Here is a 27,814-nt window from a genome sequence, read left to right as displayed (position 1 = left end):
TTTTGTAGTGTAGACTCAGCCTTACGTGTCACTCAGCAAATAAGTTAGAGCATTCTAGATCTCCTTCTAAGGCACTTTTAGAAGATGAGACTCTGAAATGGTCATGCTCTAGGTTGCTTTTCCAAACAATTCAACACATCTGTATATGGACAAAGATGTCACACCATTTTCTTGGCATGTTTTCAATCTAGTGCTCTCGAACTACACACACTTGTTTAATTTCTCCACCAGAGGACTTCAAAAGATAAAGATGACATATTGAATTCAGACTGGTTTTCCCCTATATATCCTCACACTGCAATTTAAAAAACACTGATCTCCAAGATTTCAGAGTAGCAGCCGTGTTAGTCCGTATTCGCAAAAAGAAAAGGAGTACTTGTGGCACCTTAGAGACTAACACATTTATTTGAGCATAAGCTTTCGTGAGCTACAGCTCACTTCATCAGATGCATCTTTGATCTCCAAGAGTTATGCAGTTACCTCTCTTTATAGAAGCAAATCAGCACAAAAAGAATTTAAGATAGTTTTCATCAACAAGGGGCCAATTTAAATGACGGCCCTCAACTAGTGTCCAGTTATGACCACTGCACACAATGAGAGTTATACCACAAAACATGAATATTTTAAGTGTATTTTTCTTGAGTTACTCGTTTTTTCCAACGAATATAATCTTGCAAATCATGGATTTTAATTGGATTTAGTTTCTACATCAGATTACAAAGAAAAATTTTCTAGCTAATCAATTAAAAGCAGCATAAAACCTTTCACTTGTGTCATTACTTAGATTTTATCCTGCTATGTTTATGCTTGCGGAGCTTAGAGACACGGTAAAACAACTACTAAAAACTTTCATGCAAGTAATATCTTATAAAGCAACACATTACTTCAGTACAGAAAATTTTGAATACTCAACCGGGTCAAATTCTCTGTTCACTTTTAACTGCTGTCAGAACCTCCGTTGAATTTTTCCTCTCTATCGCCCTTTATATACTATACTGATCACTGCAAAAATGGACAATTTCAGAATGTTTTTGAATGAGTAGAAAATGATATAATACAAACTTGTTCACATCCTCAGTGAGTATTATATATAAAATATTTATATATAAATATAATATTTAATGTGTCACTACACAAACTGAACTTGACATTTTATTCCAGTGTGTAAATGTGAAATATTGGGCAACAAATCCATTTCACCCATTGCTTGGTCACATCTTACACTAATCAGATCTGGAAAGAAACATTGAATCAGTAGAATTGAATAAGATTATTTTCAGTTTTAATCAAACTCCTGCTATACTTATAAACACACCAAGTGCCACGTTCAAGACAAATGCAGTTTCTTGTGACAAATTAGGAAATTTCATCTGGCCTTATCAATTGGTAAAAAATTAAACTACAAATCCTTCAGTGACAAAGGCCATTACCTTGCATGTGCATGTGATGGACTTAGTTCTTACAATTCACAACTTTTGAACTCATCCAAAAAAATATAAAATTAACTTAAACTTCTGTTCCCCTCCCCCCAGAAAGAGAAACCGTGAGTGATTCCACCCTATAATGGATCCCACCTATATAATGCCATAACTCTTGGCATTGCCCTACTAGTGCAAAGAGGGTTTAAAACAGTCCTAAAGGGGTGGGTTGGGGATGGTCCCCTTGCATGGGGGGGGCTCTCCAGACAGTACAGAGCCAACATAGCCAGCTCTATCCCACTTGTTCCAGGCCCCACCTCGGTATAGGGGCCATGCTCATTGCATGGCTGGAGTGTGCTGTACTTTTATGGTCCTAGGCTGGCAGAACTGCACCTAGGACACATTACTGTCAACTAGGACTATCAGGCGATTAATTTTTTAAATCACAATTAATCACACTGTTAATAGAACACCATTTATCTACATATTTTGGAGGTTTTCTACAACACAGAATACGAAGTTTACAGTACTCACTTTATATTTATTACAAATATTTGAACTGTAAAAAAACAAAAGAAATAGTATTTTCAATTCACTTAAGTACTGTAGTGCAATCTCTGTCGTGAAAGTTAAACTTACAAATGTAGAATTATGTACAAAAAAAACTGCATTCAAAAATAAAACCATGTAAAATATTAGAGCCTAAGTCCACTCAGTCCTACTTCTTGTCCAGTACAATCGCTCAGATAAACAAGTTCGTTTACACTTGCAGGAGATGATGCTGCCTGCTTCTTGTTCACAATGTCACCTGAAAGCGAGAACAGGCATTCGCATAGAACCGTTGTAGCCGACATCACAAGATATTTACATGCCAGATGCGCTAAAGATTCATATGTCCCTTCATGCTTCAACCACCATTCCAGGGGACATGTGTCCATGATGAGGATGGGTTCTGCTCAATAACAATCTAAAGCAGTGTGGACTGACGCACGCTGATGTTCATCATCTGAGTCGGATGCCACTAGCAGAAGGTTGATTTTCTTTTTGGTGGTTCAGGTTCTGTAGTTTCCGCATCGGAGTGTTTTAAGACTTCTGAAAGCATGCTCCACACCTGGTCCCTCAAATTTGGGAAGGCACTTCAGATTCTTAAACCCTGGGTTGAGTGCTGTAGCTATCTTTAGAAATCTCACATTGGTACCTTCTTTGCATTTTGTCAAATCTGCAGTGAAAGTGTTCTTAAAACGAACAACATGTGCCAAGTCATCATCTGAAACTACTAGATCATGAAATACATGGCAGAATGTGGGTAAAACAGAGCTGGAGACATACAATTCTCCCCCAAGGAGTTAAATCAGAAATTTAATTAACGCATTATTTTTTTAACAAGCGTCAACAGCACGTCGTCTGGAATGGTGGCCGAAGCATGAAGGGGCATATGAACGTTTAGCATATCTTGTAGCCAGCATTGCAAGGTATTTATTTGGCAAAGTTCCATCTGAACACCTGTTGTCACTGTCTGGCGACACTGTAAATAAGAAGTGGGCAACATCATCTCCCATAAATGTAAACAAACTTGTCTGTCTTAGTGACTGGCTGAACAAGAAGTAGGACTGAGTGGACTTGTAGGCTCTGAAGTTTTACATTGTTTTGTTTTTGAATGCAGTTATGTAATGAAAAAAAATCTACATTTGTAAATTGCATTACAGCAGGAGTTCTCAAACTGGGGGTCGGGACCCCTCAGGGGTTGCAAGGTTATTAAATAGGGGGTCGCAAGCTGTCTGCCTCCAACCCAAACTATGCTTTGCCTCCAGCATTTATAATGGTGTTAAATATATAAGCAAGTGTTTTTAATTTATAAGGGGGGATGGTCACAGTCAGAGGCTTACTATGTGAAAGAGGTCGCCAGTACAACAGTTTGAGAACCACTGCACTACAGTACTTGTGTGAGGTGAACTGAAAAATACTATTTTGTTTATCATTTTTACAGTGCAAATATTTGTAATCAAAAATAATATAAAGTGAGCAGTGTACACTTTGTATTCGGTGTTGTAATTTAAATCAATATATTTGAAAAATGTAGAAAAATATCCAAAAATATTTAATACATTTCAATTGGTATTCTATTAAAACTGCAATTCATTTTTTTAATCGCTATTATTTTTTTTAATCGTTAATCCCGTGAATTAGCTGCGATTAATCGACAGCCCTACTGTCAACCTAAGTCAGAACCACCTTAAGCCTCCTCTACTTCACACTCACAGGACTGGAGCTGGGTGAAAGAAGGGAGGGAGAAACAGACACCAAATGGAGCTGTGGTCCACCTGAAGATCAAGCCCATTAAAGTATAATTCCTTGTTCTGAGAGCTAACAAGCAGAATTGGAACATGCATACACATTATATAGAATAACTACACTAACTGCCTGAAACTTACAGTTGTGAAACATACTGCAAACAGGCAATAGAATACATACCAAGAAAGTTTGACCTCTGGAATGATGGAGGCAAAAATAAATTTTAGGCACAATTTGTACAAAAGGCTAGAAATTCACATTTGGCAATTAAAACCTTGAACCTGAAAAATGGAGAAGCACTACCTCTTCTATTACATTCCACCCTACCTGGCTATTGAAAGCTTGATCCTCAACTGCAAATTCAAAGGGCTTGTTTAAGTAACAATATAAATTATTTTAATATAGTTTTTGTATTAGTTTAATATAGTTTATCTTTTTTAAGTAATTCAAATAAACTTACTGATCTAAAGTTAGTCTGTTGATCTAGTTGGTAGATAGTTACTCTGGAGAGAGACATACTGTGGTATTAATCCTCCTTGTATTTGGGTTATAACAGGATTATTTATAAATTGTCCTGTTCACCTATGGTGCTATAAAAATTAATAATGTTAATATTAATAAATTACAGAAACAGCCAGTGTCAACATAAGACTAGAAAAATACTGTAAGATTAATCAGGTTGTAACCTTGCTACAATCCTATACTAAAATCTAAGTGCCTGAAATTGCTCAAATTAAAAATTGTTAGTATTTTGATAATTTATGAAGAAGATGTACAAAATTATTCAAAGACGTTTCAAAGAACGAACTTTTAGTGTGGGAATCTTAGCCTCCAAATAAAGTTAATCAGTAATACAATGCTAGCCTAGACTCCATATCAACGTAAGGTATGCTAAGAGAAAAGTGTGGGTTTTGTTGTTTTTTTTTCCCCAATTGAACTAGCTTAACTCATCAAAACAGGACCCTAGTTATTATAACTTGCTAAAAATCAAGCTGAAGGTGTAAAACTGTCTACATAAGTGTCGGATGGGGTTTTCAATCCAGTTAAACTGGCTCAACAGAGCAAACTTAATTGGAAAAAACCCAACTTTTTCTAGTCTACACAGAGCCTGTTAGTCTAAACTACGGACAAGTCTACGCTACATCGCTGCAGCTGTGCCACTGTAGTACCATAGTGTATGTGCTTCCAATCAACATCAACGGAAGGATGTAGTTAATCCATACCTCCTGTCAGAGACAACTATGTCAACAAAAGAATGCCATCTATATTTGAGGTTAAGTCGATCTAACTACAGTGCCCAGGGCGCAAAATTTTTCACACCCTGAGTGACATAGCTGTTCGGTCTAATTTTTAAGTGTAGACCAGGTTTAAGAAAAACTACTTTATAAGCAATCACCACAAAGGGCTAAAAGCCATATGCATGTGAGAACAAAGCAGAGGTAGGGAACAGCAGCATTCTGAATTACACAAGGAATATAAACAAAGTCATCATCAATCCATAATGTTCAGGAACTGAGATGAACACATCCCTAAATGAATAAATTAATGGAGAAGGCCAGAAATAAGTTACGGGGGGGGGGGGGGGGAGGGGGAGTGAGTTGAGAAATGACAGACTGAAGAATGACTGAATTAACTTGAGCCAATAATGGCGTGGTGTCCAATTTTTACTTGCAAAGCCAAGGTGTTTCACTAAGTTCTCTTCTATAGCATGACTTGACAGAACTACATAGAGTTGCACAATGGATGAACATTCAATGTAGTGAATCAGAGAAAGGACAGAGTTAATAGAGAGCTTCCCAGAGAAACAGTGGCAGGGGCAGTAGGGGCCTGCCACTGGGGCAATCCAGGTTGTCCCACAGAACCCTCCTTTCTTCACCCTATGACTGACCAGCCTGTGTTGGTGGCCCTGATGTTTGTTTGCATCTTTTTCCCCCGCTGAGCTTTTTTTGTTCAAGACCTTGGCTCAACATTTGTCAAAAAGCCAGGCACCTATATTGTATGACAAGCTAAGTTGTACACAGTAGGTGTGCCCTTTGAAGTTGCTGTTGGAACAATTTACCCACTGCCAGTGTTGATCAGGGGCCTAATCCCAAACCCTGTCCTAGGTGCATGTGTAAAGACTGTCCTCCTATCAGAGGTAAGCCAACCTAGTCGGAGGAAGAAAAAAAAAAAAAAGAAAGTCTGTCTTGTAAGGAAGAAGCCTGAGGGAAGTTCAGAGGAATCTCTGCTTCTGATCATAGAGGCAGAAAATCAGAAATATGATAGCAGTTCAGTAGGTACACTACTAGAGAGTACTATCAAACAAGGTACAAGGCTAACCTGCCGCTCTGCCCACAACACTTGGAACCCAACAGTTTTCCAAGCCTGATAAAGCAGTGGATTTCCGTAAAAGAGAACCCTCCCACACACACTAAGGTCAATAGGTATTTTGGGCTCTCCAAAAAGGACTGAGCCTACAGTTTGTAAGGTGCTTGGGATTCTTTTCAACAAGAGACACCAAACCATTTATAATAGTATTTATACTAATCAGATGGACTCGATCCAACTGTGAAATCCATAACACTAAGGAGCAAGGACGACAACTTTCTAGTATCCTGATATTATAACCACCACCCTTATTGGCATTACTGACAAAATCAGAAAGGTCCCTTGCTAGCCATAACTCATTTTGTGCCTTAGCCTAAGAGGCTATAAGAGGTTCTTTAGATACCTTAGGTATAAGACTAGGTTCACTCGTGGCCTAGAAGAACTGCCATCACTTGGCCAGATGACTATGCACACGTTAAATAAACAGGTACAAGAGAAAGATGAAGGAAAGTGTACGTCCCTATATTTAGTGGGGGGGGGGGGAAGAACTAATAACCAGTGACGTTAAGAAAGCTAAGGAGTTTGACTATTTTGCTTCAGTCTGTACTAAAAAGGTTAATGGTGACCACATACTCAACACAATTAACATTAACAAGAGGCAAGGAACTCAAGCCACAATAGGGAAAGAACAGATTAAAGAATATTTAGATAAGGTAGATGAATTCAAGTCATCAGAGTCAGATGAAATTAATCCTAGAATACTTAGAGCTAGCTGAAACAATCTTGGAATGCTTAGCAGTCACCTGCAAGAACTCTTGGAGAATGGGTGAGGTCCCAGAGGACTGGAGAAGGGAAAACATAGTACCTATCTTTAAAAAGGGAAATAAAGAGGACCCAGGGAATTACAGACCACTCAGCCTAATTTCAACACCTGGAAAGATACTGGAACAAATTATTACACAATAAATTTGTAAGCACCTTGAGGATCATAGGGTTATAAGGGGCAGCCAGCATTGATTTGCAAAGAACAAATAATTCCATGTAAACCTAATTTCCTTCTTGACATGGTTATTGACCTAATGGAAAGTGGGGGAAGCAGCAGCAGCAGACATGATATCCTGATTTTTAGTAAGACTTGACAATCCCACATGACATTCTCAAACAACCTAGATGAAATTACTATAAGGTTGGTGCATTACTAGTTGCAAGACCATACTCAAAAGAATAGTTAATCAATGACTTGCTGTCAAATTGGGAGGGCATATCTAGTGGGATCCCACATGGGTCAATCCTGAGACTGGTACTATTCAATAATGTTGATTAATGACTTGAGAATTGAATGGAGAATATGCTTTTAAAACTTGGAGACCACCAAGCTGGGAGGGGTTACAAGCACTTTGGAGGACAAGATTAGAATTCAAGATGACCTTGACAAATAAGGAGAATTAGACTGAATTCAACAAAATGAAATTCAACCGGGACAAGTGAAAGTACTACACTTAGGAAGTAAAAAAATCAAATGCACAACTATAAAATGAGGAATAACTGGCCACATGAAAGTATTGCTGAAGACGATCTAGGAGTTATAATAGATCACAAATTGAATGAGCCAATAATGTTATGCAGTTGTGAAAAAGGCTAATGGCATTCTGTGGCGTATTAACAGGAGTGTTGTAAGACACAGGAGATAACTCAGTACTGGTGAAGCCTCAGCTGGACAGTGTGTCCAATTGTGGGCACCACCCTTTAGGAAAGATGTGGAAAAATTAGAGAGTCCAGTGGACAGCTACAAAAGTGATAAAAGGTTTAGAAAACTTGATCTATGAGAAAAGGTTAAAAAACTGTGCATGTGTAGTCTTGAGAAAAGAAGACTGAGGTGGGGGACCTGATAATAGTCTTCAAATATGTAAAGGGTTGTTATAAAAAGAGGACAGGGATCAATTATCCGCCATGTCAACCAAAGGTAGGACCGGAGGTGATGGGTTTGATCTGCTGTAAAGGAGAGTGAAGTTAGATATTAGGAAATCTTTTAACTATAAAGGTAGTTAACGCTAGAATAGGCTTCCAAGCAAGTCTGTAAAACTCCCACCATTGGAGGACTTTAAGAACGGGTTTGACAAACACCTGTCAGGGATAGCTTAGGTTTAACTTTATCCTGCCTCAGTGCAGGGAGCTGCACGCATTGACCTTTGAGGCCCCTTCCAGCCCTACATTTCTCTTTTAAAATGGAAGAGTACCATCACTTTTAAAACATCTTAAATGAATAACTGCCTTTGATTTCTATTCACAGAGGAACAGACGGGGAAAAAAAAAATAGTTTTTAAAGCTACATCTTCAGCCAATCTTAAAAAAAAGTCAGAAGATAGTGTAGAGAACCCACAAAAATTTCATATTAAAAAAGAAAGTCTTGCTCTCAAGCACTAGTTATGACATAAAACTGTATCCTTTATATTACCAAAGCCTCACAAAATAAACATCTGACCAGTAGACTGTTACTGCAAAAAAACCACCATTGAATTAGTTAAACATATAGTCTGCAAATTATATTCTCCTGCCATGAAACCTATGCAGCTACACACATCGGAGTAAAGCTAACAAGTACCTGGAATTAGATCAGGGTCCTGCAAAGGAGTCAAATGGAATGGGGCAGTTTAATGTTAAAATAACTATTCATACACAATACACTTAATGTGCCAGTCCTATCATTCCTTTAGGGCTGTGTGTCTTCCACAGAGGAGGATTCTCCTTTTAAAGAAATTAAGACTTTTGTAGAATTTACACTAGTCCCCTGGTTGAAATTTTGGGCAAAGGACTTCAAAGTCCTGTGTGCTTTGCTGCAAAAAAGCATGGAGTCTTCCAAAATTTATGGGGTGCAAAAACAGTAACGAAGTTTTCATGAAGTTTTATGGGGAGGGTCTTGTCCCCAATTCACACAGCTCCAGTCAAAATAAGAAGTTACTTTCAGAGTTCAGAAATGGTCTGACACCTGTGCAAAGTGGCTAAAAAGGAGATTTCATCAGGTCTCAGAGGACCAAGTTAAGATTCCATTGGTTTGTTTTCTTAGTCATCTGATGAGTATTGAAAGGAGCAATGCCTGGCTACTTCTGTAAAGAATTCATGAAATACAAGGATAAACAGCAAAGATGTCACTTAATTTGATGCGTCCAAGACTGTGCACAGGAACTTGAAAACAGCTTAGACAACTGTTTTCTAAACATGAAAAGAGCATGTTCTATATTTGACATGGAGGTCTACAAAATAATTTGTTCATCCTTACTGCACAACCACCACACAGAAAAATTACTCTGGTACTACTATTTCTGAAATCCAGGAAGGATAAAAGTCAGTTGGCTCTCATGAGTAACCATGCTCTTGGAGCCTTTACCTCAAGTTCTAGGCCAACAAGTTGAGCTTCTGGAGGCATGGAACAAGTGAGCTTTTCCTTCAGCAGATCCTTATAAGCAGCAAGTGGCCATGGGCCATAGATTGACACAATCAGCAAATGAGGGAACTGGGGACTATGGTCTTGTCTTCCTTGATTTTCCAAGCTACTCTTGCTGGAAGACAAAGTCCATAGACTTTTTTTGGGGGGGGAGGGGGGGGCATGGGAGGGAGAGACCACAAGATACAATATTTGTTCTCCACATTTGGCTCTACAATAGCCTCAGGCTAGGTGACCCTGGGAAGCATTGTGGAAGGAACCATACATCTTTGATACATAAACGAACATTTTCTGGTCAAGTTCCCAATCTCCAGTTGAACGTGTCTTTTGCTCTGTGGTTGAACTTCCTCTTGAATTGCTTGGATAAATAAGGTCTTGCTCTCTGAGAATGAATTTTCTAACTTAGCAGATCAATGAGAGGCTTTCAAGGACCCTTCAGGACCTAGCTTGCCATCACATTGGCATAAAATGGCAACTGAACTACAGTGGGCATGTTGAAGTAGCTTGGGAAGATCTTGAAAACGCTTCATAGGTTGAGGCACTCCATGTATGGCACAATGGACCAAATTTTTCAACAACCCCTAAATTATGCTGCAGTATTAATCTATCATACTGCTCAAAATACCCCCAACCCATGCAAACATACACAACTGTGGCTCATAATTGAAAAAATATTCATTGTTATACAAAAAATTTTCAACAGTGATTTCTGAGGCTATGTTTTTCCATTATGCTCTCCAAACAGCCTGGCTTCTCTCCCTATTCCCCAGGGAATGAGGAAACTCATAGCTGACTTCTGCAGCTTATCTCCCCAGTCCCTAAGCCTTGACTATTCAGCTATTTTCCAGGCAGCCCAGCTCCCCTTAACCTCTTTCTGCCTGGTTACATAAAACAGTGCAGTGAGCATGTACTAGAATCTAGCTCCCTCTCGTGGGGAAACCTGGAAAGCAAAAGGAAGCTGCAAGCTGGTCCCAGAAAGATAGTGACACCGAAAAATATATATAAAAACAGGATACCAGGTGTCCGGCTACAGCAAAATGGAAAAAATCTATGGCAAACTAGAGACTGACTGACAAATGAATGGGGCCGTTCACACCCCTACGAACTATTGTTTCAGGCGCTATGCAAACCCAGGAAGATACAACCATATCAGTTTACACTCAGTTTAGATTTCACAACTGTGAAGGTTAGAAACACTGCTCTTTAAAAATGAAAGCTGGGATTCTGGTGCACAATTCTGTGGCATTAGGATGACTTCTGTGGCAAGTTCTATGGCCACAGAATGAGAGATTACATAGGGCCCCAACTATAGTTCACTCATGGTCTAATTTTTGTAAGTCAAATACAGACAAGTTTGGATAATACAAAAGTAATTTTCATAAGTGTGTTTTTCCTAATTGCTCAATATACAAAGGTAAGACTAATTTCATACCAAAGACTTTTTCTCACTAACCCTACACAAGAACTTCATTGCAGCCATACAGCTTAAATTACTATATTGCTTACCAATTCAACAGGTGAAGCAAGTATGAACTGCTAATGAAAATATTTTAAGAATTAACAGTTAAAGCAAATGTCAATGTCAAAGTGCCAAAAAATGACCACACTTGATGGTGGACTCATTTGAAAAAAGTATTTTAAGATGTGGGAGCAGTGTTGGTAGCCATTGCAAATTAAATAATAAAGTAACAAATGCCCCAACTGCAGTCAGCTAGCTCTCTAGAAAGCTGTGTTACCTGCAAAGGTGTAAACACGCTTTCAAGTCTGTGTGTGAAGAGCCAAAACACCAAACACCTTTCTGTTAAGCTATAAACAAACTGATGCAGGTTCGGTTTTAGTCTGAAATTCACAGAGCAGGTTTTTCATGCTTAATGTGGCTTAGTTGTACATTATTAGCAAAGTCCAAGAAGGCAACAACTTAGAAGGCAAACCAATATCAAGAAGTAAACCAAATTTTTCTTCAATAATTTTGATCTCAATAAACAAAGTGGATTAAATTTATCCCTGGTGTAATGCCACTAACTTCAAAAGAGTTACGTGAGGGAATATAGCCCAGTGGTATATGAATCTAATTTTTTTTCAAAAAGGAAGAATTAAATTCACAAGTGGGTCACCAATTTTTTAATATGTTAAATTGCACTTGTGGTTTTGCAAACCAGCTAGTTTTCATTCCATGCTAAAGTCTTGTCTACATTAGAGAGTCTTAGGAAAAATTTCCACTAGTGCTACTTGTTCTGTTGCAGTGGCAGGAGCCATAATGCAGAAAGATTCCTCTGACTTGTGGCACTTTTACCACCATGCCAATTAAATATATAGCTGAACCAGTGGTGGCATCACTGCGGTTTTTTTCCCGCCTCGAGTTCCCTAGGTAGGCACAGAATTTCCTATTTTAGAGATTTACAGCACTATACTGCTCCTGGAAGTTCAGATACAAGAGAAACCGAAAGGCCCTCTGCAATTAGAAGTAAAATTAAACTAGCACATGGACATGATACAAACATGTCTTTTTCTTAACAGCAACATTATTCAGTACCATCTCTTTTTCAAACAGCACTAATTTTAATAAAGGAAAAAAAACCCTCACCAAAAACGTAAAATCTTCTCTCCACTTCTGTAAATATGTTCTCATTCTAACAACTCATCAGTTAAGAAACCTTAAAAAGTTTTTTTTAAACCTAGATTTAAAAAGGGAACAATGTGGGATAACAAGTAACAAGACTTAGTTTTTTCTCTTTTTTAGAAGGGACCATGGAAAAAGAGAAGTAGCTGGCGTACTACAAAGAGAGGAACAAGACAAAACACTTGAGAATGACACATATTGCATGGATAGGATCCCTTTTTGGTTCCCTGTGCTAGGACCTGTGTGTGTGTCAGTGTATATCTTTATTAGAAAGTAACCACCACTGCACCAAATTTGAGCTCCTAGTACTTCTACAATGTGCTGCGCAACTTCTCCTTCCTCTGGGGTTTTATTTCTATCACTTCATCCTTTTTTCTAAAACACTCTACTAATCACCCTCTTTAGATTTTCCTCTCCCCTGTCACTGCGATTTGTTCCATGCTGCTCCTTATGACTGGACCCCCTCCCTGACCACATCCACCATGACCCACCCTCATTTCTTTCAAGTCCTCCCTGAAAATATATTTCCTCTAAGAGGTTTACCGGTCCTAGCTTTTCTTCATGGAAATACATACACTGGATTATTAATAGTTACTTTTCAAATGTTAAATGTTGTTGTTCAGTCATCTGCTTTTTGTTGTGACATCTTAGAGACTAACATGGCTGCTACTCTGAAACCTGCTTTTTGCTTGTGTCCCATCACCTAGCCTTTCTTTCTACACTGATATTTAGAGGGTATGCCCTATGGCTGTGATTCCCAAACATTTTACTAAGGTGACCCACCAACTGCATTTTCTCTCTTTTTGCAACCCCACCATTACATATGGGCACCTTTCACCCCAGAACCAAAACCCTAATCCCAGCCCAGTGTAAAGGAAAGGCCCCCAGGGCGGGGTGGGGGCAGAGAGGGAGCCCACCCTGCACTCAACCTGCAGTGATGGCTCCTGTCCCATGAGGCTGGCTGCCTACTCCTGGGCATATGAGGTCATCTCTGTGTGATAGAGGGGCAGCCAGGACAAACCTGACTGGTTATGCAACTCTGTACCACAGATCTCAACGTCCAGAGTGCCCAATGGCACTGAAGCTGCTGCTGTGGGGTAAGCTTGCTCTCCAACCACTCCACCCCGATCCCCAATCACCTTTCCAGGCCTCATCTCTGCACTGAGTCAAGAGAAGTGGATGTTTGCCTAGAGCCTAGTGATAGGTTAATCCAGCCCTGCACATGGCAACCCACCTAGAACCTTCCTACGACCCACTGGTAGGTCAGGTCCCACCATTTAGGAAACACTGCACTATGGGACAAGGATAATATTATTTTAGCTGTCTGTACAGTACCTAGCATACTTTTAATTCTATATAATAAACTGATGCTATGTGTTTCATAATTCAGCAACTCACAAGGGCGTATATTAGGACAGTAATGTTTAAAAGTTATATAGACTGCTCTTACTAGAAGAATAAACTACACATCTACCCCGATATAACATGACCCAATATAACAAGAATTTGGATATAATGTGGTAAAGCAGCGCTCTGGGGGGCAGAGCTGCGCGCTTCGGCGGATCAGCATGTCAGACTCCGAGACGCTGCTCTAAGCTGCATGTTAAGGGTGCCGGGCCGTGGCTGAGGGGTTGGATAAGGGGCAGAGGGTCTCGGGGGGTGGTCAGGGGACAGGGAGCAGGGGGGCGGCTGGATGGTTCGGAGGTTCTGGGGGCGGGGCGGTCAGGGGACGGGGACATCGTATAGGGCATGGGAGTCCCAGGGGGCCTGTCAGGGGGCGGGGGTGTAGATAGGGGTTGGGGCAGTCAGGGGACAGGGAGCGGCGGGGGGGGGGGGGGTTGGATGGGTCAGGGGTTCTGAGGGGTCAGTCAGGGGGCGGGAAGTGACTATTAACGGAAATGCTCGAGGCCAAAGCACATTCGATATAACGCGGTTTCACCTATAAACGCGGTAAGATTTTTTCGCTCCCGAGGACAGCATTATATCTATGAATCCATATGAACTCTTCCATACAAAGCATGACAGTGTTTTAAAATGATACAAACTTCTTACATAATACAAATTCAAGAGAGAGCTTGTTTTGTTCGGTACAATGTAACACTGAAAATGTTTCTCAGCAACACTTTGTCAAGAACCAATGCTGTAAAGTTAAAAGGGAGATTGCCAGGTAGATGAGGTTCAAAATATACATTTTTGGTTCTTTATTTGAAAAAACTACCCAGTGTCAGATATAATTTTCTACCTTTGGTTATTTGCTTGGATTTACTTGTGGTTCAGAACTACATAAAGACCCAAATCAGGATCCCAGCCTCATTGTACTAGATACTGCACAAAGAGTAAATACAGTCTCTGCCCAGAAGAACTTTATTTGAACGCCTCCCTACAGCGTTAACCTATTGCAGAGCTATGCTAATGCCAGCTTACCAGAAAGTGAAAGAACAAAAACAAAAAGTGACACTGACTTGTTTGCCAAAGATGATCAAAATCCAATAAATTAATAATAAAAAAGGAAAGTCACCCTTTACATTCAAATGTAAATAATCTACTAGTCATCTGTAATACAGATAAGGAGGCTGATCTTTTAAAATTATGATTTTAACCTGACAGCATTACATAGGCAGGAACAGTCTTTTACTCTATATTTGTACACTGCCTTCAGAGGGGCTGTGGGAGAGTACAGGGAGCATTCTGTGCAAATCTCTTTGCAGGATTGGGATCTATATGTTTCAATCCCATCTGAGTTCAAATCAATTAGTATTTTCCAGTAAAAAAAAACATTTAGCATATAGAGCTAGTCAAAGAAAGTTTGTATACACATGAGAAAGTTTTACCAGTTTAGCTAAGTATGTCATTTTAAACATATTTAGTTAAACCAGTGTGAAAGGCTGTGTGAACAGTTATTTCAATTTATTCCAGTGTAGGTTAAGTCTTAACCAAAATAAATATGTCCACACAGCATCTTGCACTGATTTCGCTAAAGCCTGGTTTGCAGAGTTTTCATACTGGTATAATCAAACTATTTAAGTGTGTGATTTAAAAAAATAAATAAATAAAAACAAGAATAGTTATACTGGTACAATCCCTACTGTGGATATAGTTATACCATAAAATGTATCTTACCAATAGTATAGATAATAGGTCCCGTCACGTTCCCTTACGGGAATTAGGTTTACAGTGCCCCTCACTAGGGAGGCTGTAGTACTTTACTGTACTGGTATAAAGTACAACTTCTGATATTTAGACAAGATCTAAATCAGTTTAAAAAAAATTTAATTAAACCCATGTACATATTATGTAGAGCATTAGCACTCTAAAGGTTCAGTAACAGGGGTCAGATACAGTATTCCCTCTAATTTTACACACCCATGTGCAGAATGAATTTTGTTATGTGACACATCACCTTCATATTGGTGCACATAACAAAATTCATGTGGTGAGGGTGGGGCTGAGGCGTTCGGAGTGTGGGAGGGGGCTCAAGGCTGGGGCAGAGGGTTGGGGTATGGGAGGTGCAGACTCTGGAGTGGGACCGGGGATGAGGGGTTTGGGGTGCAGGCTGCTCCGGTGGGAAGAGATACTCCCCCCAGCCCTCTCGCGCTGCAGTAGCTTGGGGCTGGGGGAGAGGCACCTCTTCCCCGCTGCGAAAGCTCCAGCAGAGCTGGGCTGGGCCAAGGGAGCTGGGCTCCTCTCCCTCAGCCACACCAAGTCCAGGGCTAGTCCATGCAGGCACCTCTCCCCACCGCGGCAGGTCTGTGCTGGGGGAGAGGCATCTCTCCCCACTACAGCCTTGAGTGGGGCCTCATAGGCAGCTGCGCAGCCACACAGCTTAGAGGGAACTTAGGTCAGATATTAGAATGGATTCCTAGTTTTGATTTAAGACATGCATCAGGGAAGGAAATCATTCAGAAGAAGGGAGGCTATTTCAACGGCATCCTCATTTCACCAATGTTCACTGGGGTCCTCATTGCACAAGTGACTTGGCACAAGGGTACCCATGTGGCCACAGGTAAACACTATTGACACCGCAGAGGTTCCATCAGGAGCAGGGGTATACCTGACCATACATAGAATCTTTACAGTTGATAATATCAGGTGTTTTAGCTGACTTAAAGACTGTCAAAAGATATTTTCTCCACTACTAAGGTCAGTAGTAAAAAAATGTTTTCCTATATTTATTTTCAAGTGACCAACTGTTTCCAAAATGTTATATCTTCAGTTAGTTTACATTTTGGTCTTGAAAAAATAATTAGCATGACTGACAAATAACTTTGTAACTGAGTGTCTCAATATCAAACAATATTGATCAAATTCAGACATGGGCAAATAGAGATATGCCCACCCACCCAAGGCTGAGTTTGATCCCCGGTGACTAACACTGCCAAGAGTATTTTAAACTAACCCCTTTTCACATTAAAATATTTTTAATAAAAACTTCAAGTAGTGTAAAGAGGCATTCTGGGTCTTTATTTGAAATGAATTCTATATATAACCCATGCAACCAAAAAAAACGTCCTTTAAAATTTTATTTACAAGCATCGAAAGCAGCACTTTTCGGTAATTAGAACTGAAGGTGATCAAAATACTCAAAAAATCAAAGCAATCTCAAGGGTACTTTGTAATAACTGACTTGTCTTATCACCATGTTGGTTGACCAATGCACATTTTTTCTGATTAATATGAAGTGCTGACATTTACATTTTCCATTGCCAGCTTAGCTAAAATAGAGTACTGCAGCTAAGTTGTGAACTCAAGTTGAGAGAAGCATCCAAAATTTTGGTCCCCAGGCCAAAATAATTTCAGTGCCTTTCAGAAGTGGCCCACTTAGATTCATGGAAATAGAAAATTATGGTGACTCATTGAGTAAACACACTGTGTTGGACAGTTCCTGTACTAGCAGTGGTGTGCAGAATACCTCAGAAGCAGCAACTAACCCATATCCACAGCTCTTGGGCCACTGCCTTGATCATAGGCATCTGCATGGCCCTTAAACTGAAGGGGTAAGTAATCCCCAAAACACCAAACCTCAACCAAAATTAAGCATGTTTAAAAAAAAAAAAGAATCTGAATTTGTTATGAAGACTGGCATGAATACAAATTTTTGCATAACTACTCTAACCCTAAAATGGAACTGTATACAGCTCAAGATAACAAAATGCTTTTAACAAGTGAGTTTTGAAGAATCACAATTATACTCCCTATAAAGCCTGGTCACTGAAAGCATCAATTTGTATTTTACTGGCCATGTAAAACAATTTATTGCTCTACCTCATCATATGCTGTTTTAAAATAAATAAATAAATAATCACCCTCTCAACCTTAAGTTCTTATGGGCAAAACTTAAGGTTATCATAATTTTATTATGTTTTGTCTATAAAGTTTTTCAAATTTTAACTAGTCTATCAAGTTTTTTTTCCCCCCCTTAGTCTTGAAATATATGGTAAACCTGATGGATCTACATATAAAAAGGCATTTCAAATCAAGCAAAATGTTCCTTTTGCTGAGAAAATAATTTGAGCAGTTTTCCCCCAACCCTTTTAAATGTAGAACAGAGGAAATCCATAATTTTCTCTTTTGGAAACAGATATCATCCAGTGATCTGAGCACAGAACTTCCAAGTTTTAATTTTGGCTTTGACATTGACATCGCCGGCCCCCGCTCCCACCCCCAGCCATGGGAAAGTCACAACTTTTCTCCCTCAGTTTCCCCAGCTTTCAAGTTGAGGTAATACACTTACTTTCCAACCACACAGTGGTTGTGAAAGGATTAACATTTGTAATATGCTTTGAAAGTGAAAAGTACTACAGTAAGCTGCTATTATCCTTGCTTGTTAGACACTTTTTTTTAAAAAAGAAAACCCACACACACAAAATTTGGCCATGCTAACAGTTAGCAGGCATAACACTGGTAGGCTGTAGTGTAGTAGACAAAAGCTGCAAGCAGGTGGAAACATTTGGACTTGCTCACAAGTTGGTGGGAATTAGAACTGGAGATACATTTCAATATTTAGCATTCTTCCCTCAGATACTTTGCATGTATCTTTCCACCTGAAAGTCAGTAAGTTTTCACGTGTATTCACATTCACAGAAACTTAAATATACAATTAAGCATTTCAGAGATGCCTACTTGAAAAAAAGAGAATGGACCCAAAAAGCAATGTGCTCAGCTATAACAAATATCAGAGTTTTACAATGGAAAAAACTGTTTAGACTGTTTTATTCAAAATCTGTTAGCTTTCCCTTTTTTCTTTCCACCCTCTTATGCTTACTAGTCTAGGATGCCAATCCTGGAAAAGCATTAGTAGATACATCTCTTTACTGAAGTCAGTGGGACCATTCATCTGAGTACGATTACATGTACATAAACTGTTTGCAGGATTGGGACCAAAGTCTATCTCTGTGCCTTCATGCCAATTTTATGACTTAATTATTGTGGCGTGCCCAGCTGATTTTTGGTGACCACCGTTTGGATTTTTAAATACACAGAAGACTGTTTGCCAAAAAAAAAAAAATACACACTACAAGTGTGCAAACTGTTTTTAATGGCTCCAATTCAGGAAAGCATCACATTCAAGTCAATGAGACTTGAGTATATGCTTAAGGTGAGGCATAAAGTACTTTTCTAAATGGGACCAAAATAAGCAGAGTTTGGAAAAAACAACGAAACAAAAAACAAGAAGAGTAAGAATCCTCCTCCAGCAAGTGACAGAGCCAAAACCCATACATTTCTATAGAATTTAAACCTCTATTTAAAACAAATTAAGTATCCAGCCTCTATGGTTGTGAAGAAAACCGTCCAAATGTGAGACAAATATAAATGGATAACGTTGTCCTCTTCAGTATACAGATTACATAGGTGCCAGTGGAAGCACTGGAGCTATAGTTCTACCAAGCAGCAGCAGCATGAAATTAACATTGGTCATTTTTACTATTGCTGCTCAGAACCCCACAACAATGAAACTCTTCAAATCACGTCAGTTTCATGCTGCTATTGCTTGGGAAAGCTATGAGTGGTGGCAGCCACTGGAGTTATTCATAGCGTATGAGGACCCCAAAAAACCCAGAAGCTAGGTGCTAGAATACAATACACTTGTGTCCCCGTTTCCCACACCCAACTACTAGCAGATGCTAGGAAATACTGGGGGAGGAGTAAAGCAGTAGAGACCCTCTACCATTACCATCTGATGGTTGTTCTATGACCCATATAAAAATCAATTTGTGGCATCAGTTCAGTGACTAGTGGACAACTGTGATATCCTTGTTGGCAGTCTCAGCCAGAAGTACAGAGGATTAAACAGGCACAGAGAATGATCTACCCCTCCTCCATCACCTAGAGGCGATCCCTCCAGATTGGTGTGTAGGGAAGCTTTAACGGTCACTACATTTTGCTGTACTATTCTGTGGACAAGGAGGAAAGTCCTCAGCAATTGTCATAAGTACTAAAACTTAAAAGAAAAAAAAGGGGGGGGGTGTTTCTATATTTCACTTTTGCCTAGGCTGGGGGGAGGGGGAGACAGGGGGAAAACTCCACCGATCTACCAGCTCTGTACTGTTTAATTCAATATATGCATATAGTACTTTCCCCCTCCACTATGCCGCATACCTTTTAGCAGGCTTCTTAGGCTCGGTCTACACTACAAGCTAGGGTGTGATTCCCAGCTCATCTAGACATACTCATGCTAGCTCAATGAGAGCTAGCTCAAATATAAATAGTAGCGTAGCCATGGTAGAATGGGCAGCAGGAGCATGGCTTAGCTGTGCTGTGTACAAACCTGTCTGAACCCTATGAATACATACTCAGCATGGCTAAGCTGTGCCATCGCTGCTACTGCCCATGCTACCACAGCTACACTTCCATTTATTACACCAGTGCTAGCTGTCACTGAGCTACTGCGCGTATGTATGTGTGAGCTGGGAACCACACCCCCTAGCTCATAGTGTAGACGTAGCCTAAGACAATTCATTAGAAAGCCTTTTCATAAGAAAATAGCAGAACAGAGTAACAGTATAATATACCTGTGATCAAAGAAACCTGTTTCGTTTTTTGTTAAATTCTCGAGGCTGACAATACAGTTATGGTAAGTAGATTGCAGATTTCAATTGTGGCTAGTTTTGAGAACCTGTTATATATCACTGCAATTGAAAATACTGCTTTGCTAATCCAAAAACTAACTTTTTCGGGGGGAAAAGTCAAATGTACAGAAGTGTGAAAATCATTAAAAAACACATTTGCAGCACATGCCAATTATGACTTCTGGTCACTTTTTACTATCTCATGTATGCTGCATAGTTCTCTTCTACTTGCAAACTTCTGTTCCATCTATGAGCAACCAAGATACTTTTCTGTGTATCTGAAACAACTGCCAAATGTCATGATGTTTCAATATCAATTGTCCCAGCTATTACCAGATGAGTGCATAAAAGATCTCCTCACACTATTTACTTCAGAACAATGCAAGTAGTTAAAAACCTAACATAACTTAATAAAATGCACTATAAATCAAAATAAGTCATCTTTAAATAAACTCCTTGCATATTTGACAGAATCATCCTTGCTAAAGTCAATTCAAGAGTATTTCCAGCATCTCTGCTAAAGCCAAAAAGATGGTCTTTTATGCAATTTTTGGAATTTTATAGCACTGCTCCAAATGTTCGGGCGATAAGTTCCAAATCTGGGCTGCTGGATAAAAGACAAAGTGCAGATACACACACACTTCTCCCACCCTCCTAAGATTTTGGTAAAACAGAAATGAAGCCATTATTAACCAAAACAAATGTTGATAACCTTTTTTCTTTGGGGAGGAGGAAAACAATTAAGAATGTGGCAGAATCCCATAGCACCGCAACAATTAATCTCCCTGCTTTCACACATTTCTAATTTGGCCATTTAAATTCTAGCTAGCTAAAAATTGATGCAGCATACACCATTAAGGTGACGCTCTAAAAGCAATATATTTTTAGTGGAAATCAACTAAACTGTTTTAAAAGGTAAAGGTAGACTACCTCAAAAACACTTTGTCTTTTAAAAAAAAAAAAAAAAAACCTTTGTGAAAACCCAGGTTAATGAAAACAACAAGGAGTCTGGTGGCACCTTAAAGACTTTAAGGTGCCATCGGACTCCTTGTTGTTTTTGTGGATACAGACTAACAGGGCTACCTCCTGATACTTGACAGCAGGTTAATAAAAATATTGACATTTTTATATTCAGTGTCATTTATGTGGAATAGTAATTGGACATGTGGGGGTGGAGCCTGGAAATTAAACAACTAGTTTATTTTTGTTTGGAAAATAAATACGGAACATATGCTATACCAGTGGTTCTCAGCCAGGGGTATGTGTGCCCCGGGGGTACGTAGAGGTCTTCCAGGGGGTACATCAACTCATCTACATATTTGCCTAGTTTTACAAAAGCACATAAAAAGCACTAGTGAAGTGAGTAAAAACTAAAATTTCATACGACTTGTTTATATTGCTGTATATAGTATACACTGAAATGTAAGTACAATATTTATATTCCAATTGATTTTATAATTATATAGTAAAAAGAAGAAAAGAAGCAATTTTTCAGTCATAGTGTGCTGTGACACGTTAGTATTTTTGTATCTGATTTTGTAAGCAAATAGTTTAAGTGAATTGAAACTAGGGGGTACGCAAAACAAATAAGACTCCTGAAAGGGGTACAGTAGTCTGGAAAAGCTGAGAGCCACTGTGCTACACAATAGGCAATTCTTTCAAAAGTGGATGCTAAATTGTTGTTACTCTGTGCACACATGCAGTTTGCACATGCAGTTTTTGTTCTCTAGTTATATCATGCATAAATTCCTCAGATTTGCATGAGCAAACTGTATTAGCATACAGCTCTCCAATTTTTACATGCAAATATTGCTTGCAGAGACTTATTTGAGGTTTTGTACATGCAAAAACTTGGATGTACAAAATTTGCTGGTGCAACTTTAGAGATGGGGAAAACTTCCTTTGAAAATTTGATCACTGTGTTGTACTTTGAAATTCAATTAATTCATTATGTTTTTGTATAGTAGCCTAGTCTCCCCTCATACATGAATGTAAACCGCATTAAAGTTAATGGCACTTATAAGTATAAATGGAGGAAGAGAGGGAGAAGCCTAAACATCTAGGGCTAGATTTTCTGAAGTACTCAGCATCCATAACAGCGACCAGATTTTCAAAACAGCATCCAGCAGCAGCATCTAGCAGCTCCCACTGTGCTCTACAGAAGCTGCTGAGCACTGAGCTCTTGTGAAAATGTGGCCATTTCATTTAAGTGCTTAAGTGGGAGCTGAGTTCTGTTGAAACGTTATACCTAAAAATATAATTGCCTCACCTCCCAACAGTCTCTCATATCACAACCATTTAAAAAAAATTTAAAAAAAAAAAAAAAAAAAATCAAATCAGGGCCAGTTTCCAAGTGCAAATGTATATTTTTCTGTTTTAAAAAGGCATACTATGTGGAGTCACAGACCAAAAATATAGTTCTTTTGAAATTTTAGATCTTTTTTAAATTTAAAGGACTTAGTCCTAAAAATGAAAGGTTAGATCCCGCAAAGCCCTACTTTGATTTCACTGGGACCATGCATAGGAGTAAGTTATGCATGCTCAAGCCCTAATGATTGGGGCCCTTGTTGGTAAACGGGGCACATTTTAGTAAGTTGATAAAGTGTTTTTAAACCACTAATATTTTTATTTAGAAACTGGCTGATCACGTCCAGTCAATATCTTCCATAATTAGTTATACTATGTAGTATTGCCATATTGCCACTATGGAGCGATATACCTAAATTTTACTAACATCAACTGCAAACCATAAGGGCAATTTGATTAATATTGGCGCAAGAGAACATCTTAAAATCCTGGAAAGTATGACATTTTTAGTTTAGTTTTTTTTGTTTTTTAAACAGGCTCCAACTTAAAAACAGGGATTTCAAGATTAAAATTTTGATAAATTTAAAAACAGTTTTGAAACTTCAGCATATGCATTATTCTTGCCAGGCAATATCTTTCTATGCAAGAAAAAAAATGTAGATTTTTAATATCCCAATTGTGATTTAAATATACAGAATGTTTGACAGACTTCACAGAACCATGCAGTGTCACATATTGTAAATGGAGTATTATACATAAATATAGTGTACAGTAAGATATGGTTGCTGGTATCTTATGGGATAATGCATCAGTCTAAGGTTGGGTAGTAGTTTCAACAGATATCATTTTTACTACTCTAAGACCTATTGAAATGAATTGCATATGCACACCATTGATTTCATTAGGTAGTAATAATAAAATTTAATTGGCTGTTCTTTGTATAGTAAGATCACCTACCAAAATGACAAAAAAAAAATAATCATCAAGAATATTTGACAGAGCATAGACCAGTTCTCAGAACAGACGGCTCTTTTTATTCTGCCTTTAACTCACTCCCTACTGGTCTAGGGCTTGGTTCCCTGACTAAGCTGTGATGTTAGTTACTACAGGAGCTGCAACCCTACACACAACAGGGTAAGGTAAGGACAGAGTACGATTGCCTTTGTACTGTAGTCCAGTGATAAAAGATCATCATGAGCTTCAAATTTGAAAGCATAAGTCAGATTTCTAATATTATTTTAATGTATTTATGGTAAAAGAAGGCAGCTTCTCTCCTTATGCTGTACCTGCTGCTGCACTACCAAGCAATGATCCTTGTATGGTACAGGGGGGCATGCAGGGACAGGGAAAAGAGCAGCATGCTAGATTATATGAATTACTGACAAAACTGCTTTAAACTCAAAATGCATCATGTGAAAATGAAACTGCACGGTGCATTACAATAGCATTTGTGTTGGTTTGCACCTTTGTTCACACCTGCACTTTAGTAAAAAGGAAAATCTAAACAATAGTAAGATCTCTAAAATAATTCTGTCAACATGCCTTTGTCACCTGAAACAGGATAAAAATCATGAAACATCCCATGCCACTGTCCAAAAAACAAGTGATATCTGGAATAAGAGCTTCCCCATGATTTACAACTAAATCTAGATATATTAGTCATTCATCTTCCTCTCAACAACATATACAGCCACAAATTAAAAATCTCTAGTCTTTACTTACCTGGTGGTAACTGAAAGTTCTGAATATTAGTTGGATTCTGAGGTGCCTGAGGCAGACGAGGTGCTAAAACTGTAGGAGTCAAAGTTGCTCTGATACCACTTGTAGTTGCTGTTGGAGTCCTTGGCAGACTTTGTGCCACTGTACTGGCAGTGCCCTTAGCCATTCCTGTAGGGGTACCAGGAGCTGCAGGAGGTATCCCACCGGGATTGGGGGCCACATTGGAGAGCCCAGCTTGCATAGTTTGCCCAATTATCATGTTACCCCCTGTAGTACTGGGCTGGCCACTAGCAACTAGTGTCTGCTGCTGGGATACTGCATGCCCTATAGTTTTAGGAGACTCTGATTTGATGACCTGTGTGGTGGGTGTTGCCGGCACACTGGAACCAGGCTGGCTGTTCACAAGTGATGTTTGGAGGGAAACTCCAGAACCCACAGTGACTGCAGCAACAGCAGGAAAACTCCCCACACCAATGGCTGAATTGATCACAGTATTGCTCCCGTTCTGGGTGGCTGCAGCAGCTGCAGCAACCGTGGGTCCTGCTGTGTGAATTGGTGGCCTCACCAGTGCTACAGTAGGCCCCCCACCTACAATGCTTGGTGGCGGTTGCGAAGAGATTACTGTGGGTGATGGGGATGAGGCAGAGGACACAGCAGTGCTGAGGAAAGAAGTCTGGATGACAGTGTTAGAAGCGGATGGCAAAACAGCATTAACTGTATTTCCTTTCCCCACAGATCCAGGTCCATTGTTAACTAGAGGGGCAACAGCAGGTGCAGCAGCAGGATTAGCAGTTGCAGGAGTCCCAGAGAAAGCAGCACTTCCCGAATGATGAGAGTTCATCACCACGTTACTCCCATTCAAAGTTTGCACCGTTGTGGTCCCAATTTTGCCATTCCTGGTGGATAAGGCAGTTGCCATGGTACTGATAACCACTGATTTGCCCTGACTGAGGGTCCCTGGAGCAGCAGCAGCTTCAGATCCTCCTGCTGCTGCTGTGGTGGTGGTGGTGCTGGTTGTAGTGACTCCATCCAGAGCTGAACTCTGGGACCTGGTGTTATGATTAATAACGCCCCCTTGCACTCCTCCAGCTCCTGAAACAACAACAACAAGGTTCAAAGGAGAGAATGTGCAGGAGGGGAAAACAAATGTAGAGGGAATGTGCTCCTCCGCCCTCCAAATCCTTCTTCACCCCTCCCCCCCCACATACACACACCCCATACTGCCTGCAATGAGACAAGAAAAAAGGGGTTGAAAATACAAATCCTCTTCCTCTGTAGAGAGATTACCCTGAGGCCCATTTATCCCCCATATTGACACCTGGCAGCAGTGATATTAATTTTAGCACCCCCTTGAACCCACTAAAATAAGAGAAAAAAGGAAGATAGACACACAACAAGATAAGATCTGGACAATAAAGGGGGTTTAAGGTGCTTCTTTTCCCTACACTTCCTTCTCTCCCCCATTCCAGGCCTGACATTATGTTTAACATCTTTTGCATTCCAGTTCCTGCAACTAGATGGGGGAGGGGGGAAAAAAAAAAAAAAAAGAGTGGGGAAGACATGAATAAAGAGTTCTCCCTGTACCCTCTATACCTTGCACACTCTACCCCCAATCCTTTCATCTCCTATAGTAGGACCTAGTAGTACCATGCAGTTCAACTAGTACAACAATAATGTAAAAAGTAGGGGATGAGAGCTGTCAATCTGACAAAGAAAAAGTTGCCATAAGAGGACTTCGTCCATACCGGGGCCTGCTGTTGTGATTCTGTGCCTCAAGCTCCCACAACCATAAAGAAAAATATGAGAAAACAGACTTGGGCATTGAGGAAACTACAATGTGGCCTCCTGCCCTGAGACCTCCTCATCCTGCTTTAACGAGGCCTGGTATCATGATTAACACCAGCCTTGGCAGTCCAGGTCCTGAATTAAGGAGAGAGAAATGAGAAGGGAGCTGTCACAGATAACCCTTATAATGTGTGTCTCAGTAGCTAAGAGGACCCTCCTGTAAGATTCTCCTTATAGACCTGCTATTATTAAGGTCAGCATCCTCTTACATTTCAGCAACAAGAAGCAGAGAAAAGTGGGGTGGGGTGGGGGGGGGGAACAGAGCCACAGATAGATAATGGGCAGATCAGGATATTTATACCTTCCCTAAAAACAACCTCCCACCCATTCTCAAAGTGAGATCTAATATTATGATTAACATAATTCCCTTTTAATCCAGCTCCTCCATCAAGGGGGCAAACATTCACAGATCAATATGGAGAAGACCTTCTAAGGAGGATGATAGGGGTTGTGCCCTGAATTCCCCCCCCCACCCCAATACTAGGGCCTTGTATTGCCACAACACCCCCTTGAGGGAGAAAGAGGAATGAAAGGTGTTGAATGCCCCCTCCAAGCTCCTGTTACAAGAGGGGCAAGGGGAAATATCCAGACAGATTTGGAGGGAGGCATTTTTAGGGGTTTCTTTCCCATGAAATCCCTCCTCACTTCCTCCTATACAGGAAACGGGTGTCATGATTAATAACACCCCTTTGCACTTGAGCAACAGAGAAGGGGGAGGGGAAGGAGCACTCAGAGACTGGAAGGCATTATTAAGTGGAAATCCCCCCAATAAACCCCACCATCCAATGTACACCAGCAACAGGGAAGGCAGAGGAACATTCAAACAAACTGGGGGAAAGCCATTATCAAAGGGATAGTTACCCCCCACTGGTTCCCCCCCACCCTTATGATTAATAGTACCCCTTTACACTCCAGCAACAAGGGAAGAAAAAGAGGGACTGATAACCCATCAGTGTCTGTATACGGCTCTATCATGGGGGGCAGTACCCCCATATGACAAGAAACACCTCATCTACACCCCAGGAGCAAGGGGAGGGAAGAGAAGCACAGTCAGACATATACTAAAGGGCCTGGTGTGGGGGGGGGCTCTCCCCAATATGATTTATACCACCCTTGCACTCCAGTTCTTGCCACAACAACAAGGAGGAGGAGAGAGGGAAAAGGGGGGAAAGCAGTAAGGGAGGGAGGCAATCAGAGCTTGGGAGTGGGGGGAGGGGAGGCCCCTTTCCCAGAGAGCCCCCCACCCCTGTCCAGGTTACCTGCTTTTGTGATCTCTGGGGCACTGAGTCCCATCTTGCTGCTGCTGCTGCTGCTCTCTGTTTGGACATTAGCATTGCCTCCTACTACTACTCCTCCAGGGCTAGGGCTAGGGCTGCTGCTGCTGCTACTGCTGCTCACAACATGGTTCCCCAGCAGCCCCCCAGCGGCCCTGAGGGGCTCCTGCGCCTTGTGGTGCTGGTGGTGATGACCGGAGGCCGCCAGCTGGGACTCCAGGGAGCCCACCAGGTCGCTCACCACCTTCTCATCCACCTCCGTGTTCAGGAAAACCTCATCCAGCAGATCCGAGCCCGCCGCCATCTTTTTTTTGGAGGGTTCCTGTGAGCTGCTCCCTCCTCCCCCTCCTCCCCTTTCACTCCTCCCTCCCACCCCCCCACACACGCTGCCCTCTCACTGCGCAGGCGCACAGGCCTAGGCTCACATCACCGGCCGGAGAGGGATTCCGCTCGCTGATGATTGGACGCCAGCCGCCTATAAAAGCCTGGGCAAATGGCTGCGAAGGCTTAGTTGGGAGTCGGGC

The 27,814-nt window shown here is 40.5% G+C and overlaps 1 protein-coding gene across 2 annotated transcripts in view; it reads right to left on the bottom strand.

Annotated features, from left to right (window-relative positions):
• The window catches only part of TAF4 (TATA-box binding protein associated factor 4), a 66,038-nt gene extending 38,427 nt beyond the window's left edge, over positions 1-27,611 (bottom strand). For both annotated transcript variants that reach the window (XR_012641714.1, XM_074969694.1), the window contains exons 1-2: positions 27,276-27,611; positions 24,175-25,263 (exon numbers count right to left, since the gene is read on the bottom strand). Coding sequence is in view for 1 of the 2 variants with exons in the window: in XM_074969694.1 (XP_074825795.1) it covers positions 24,175-25,263; positions 27,276-27,594 (1,408 nt within the window). In the remaining variant the exon portion in view is untranslated. The remainder of the gene's footprint in view (positions 1-24,174; positions 25,264-27,275) is intronic.
• Positions 27,612-27,814: the final 203 nt, after the last annotated feature.

The sequence above is a fragment of the Natator depressus genome, chromosome 13, assembly GCF_965152275.1.
Source record: "Natator depressus isolate rNatDep1 chromosome 13, rNatDep2.hap1, whole genome shotgun sequence".
In the NCBI taxonomy this organism is placed as follows: Eukaryota; Metazoa; Chordata; order Testudines; family Cheloniidae; genus Natator; species Natator depressus.
Note: the sequence above shows the minus strand (reverse complement) of the source record. Positions and strands in the feature narration are given on the sequence as shown.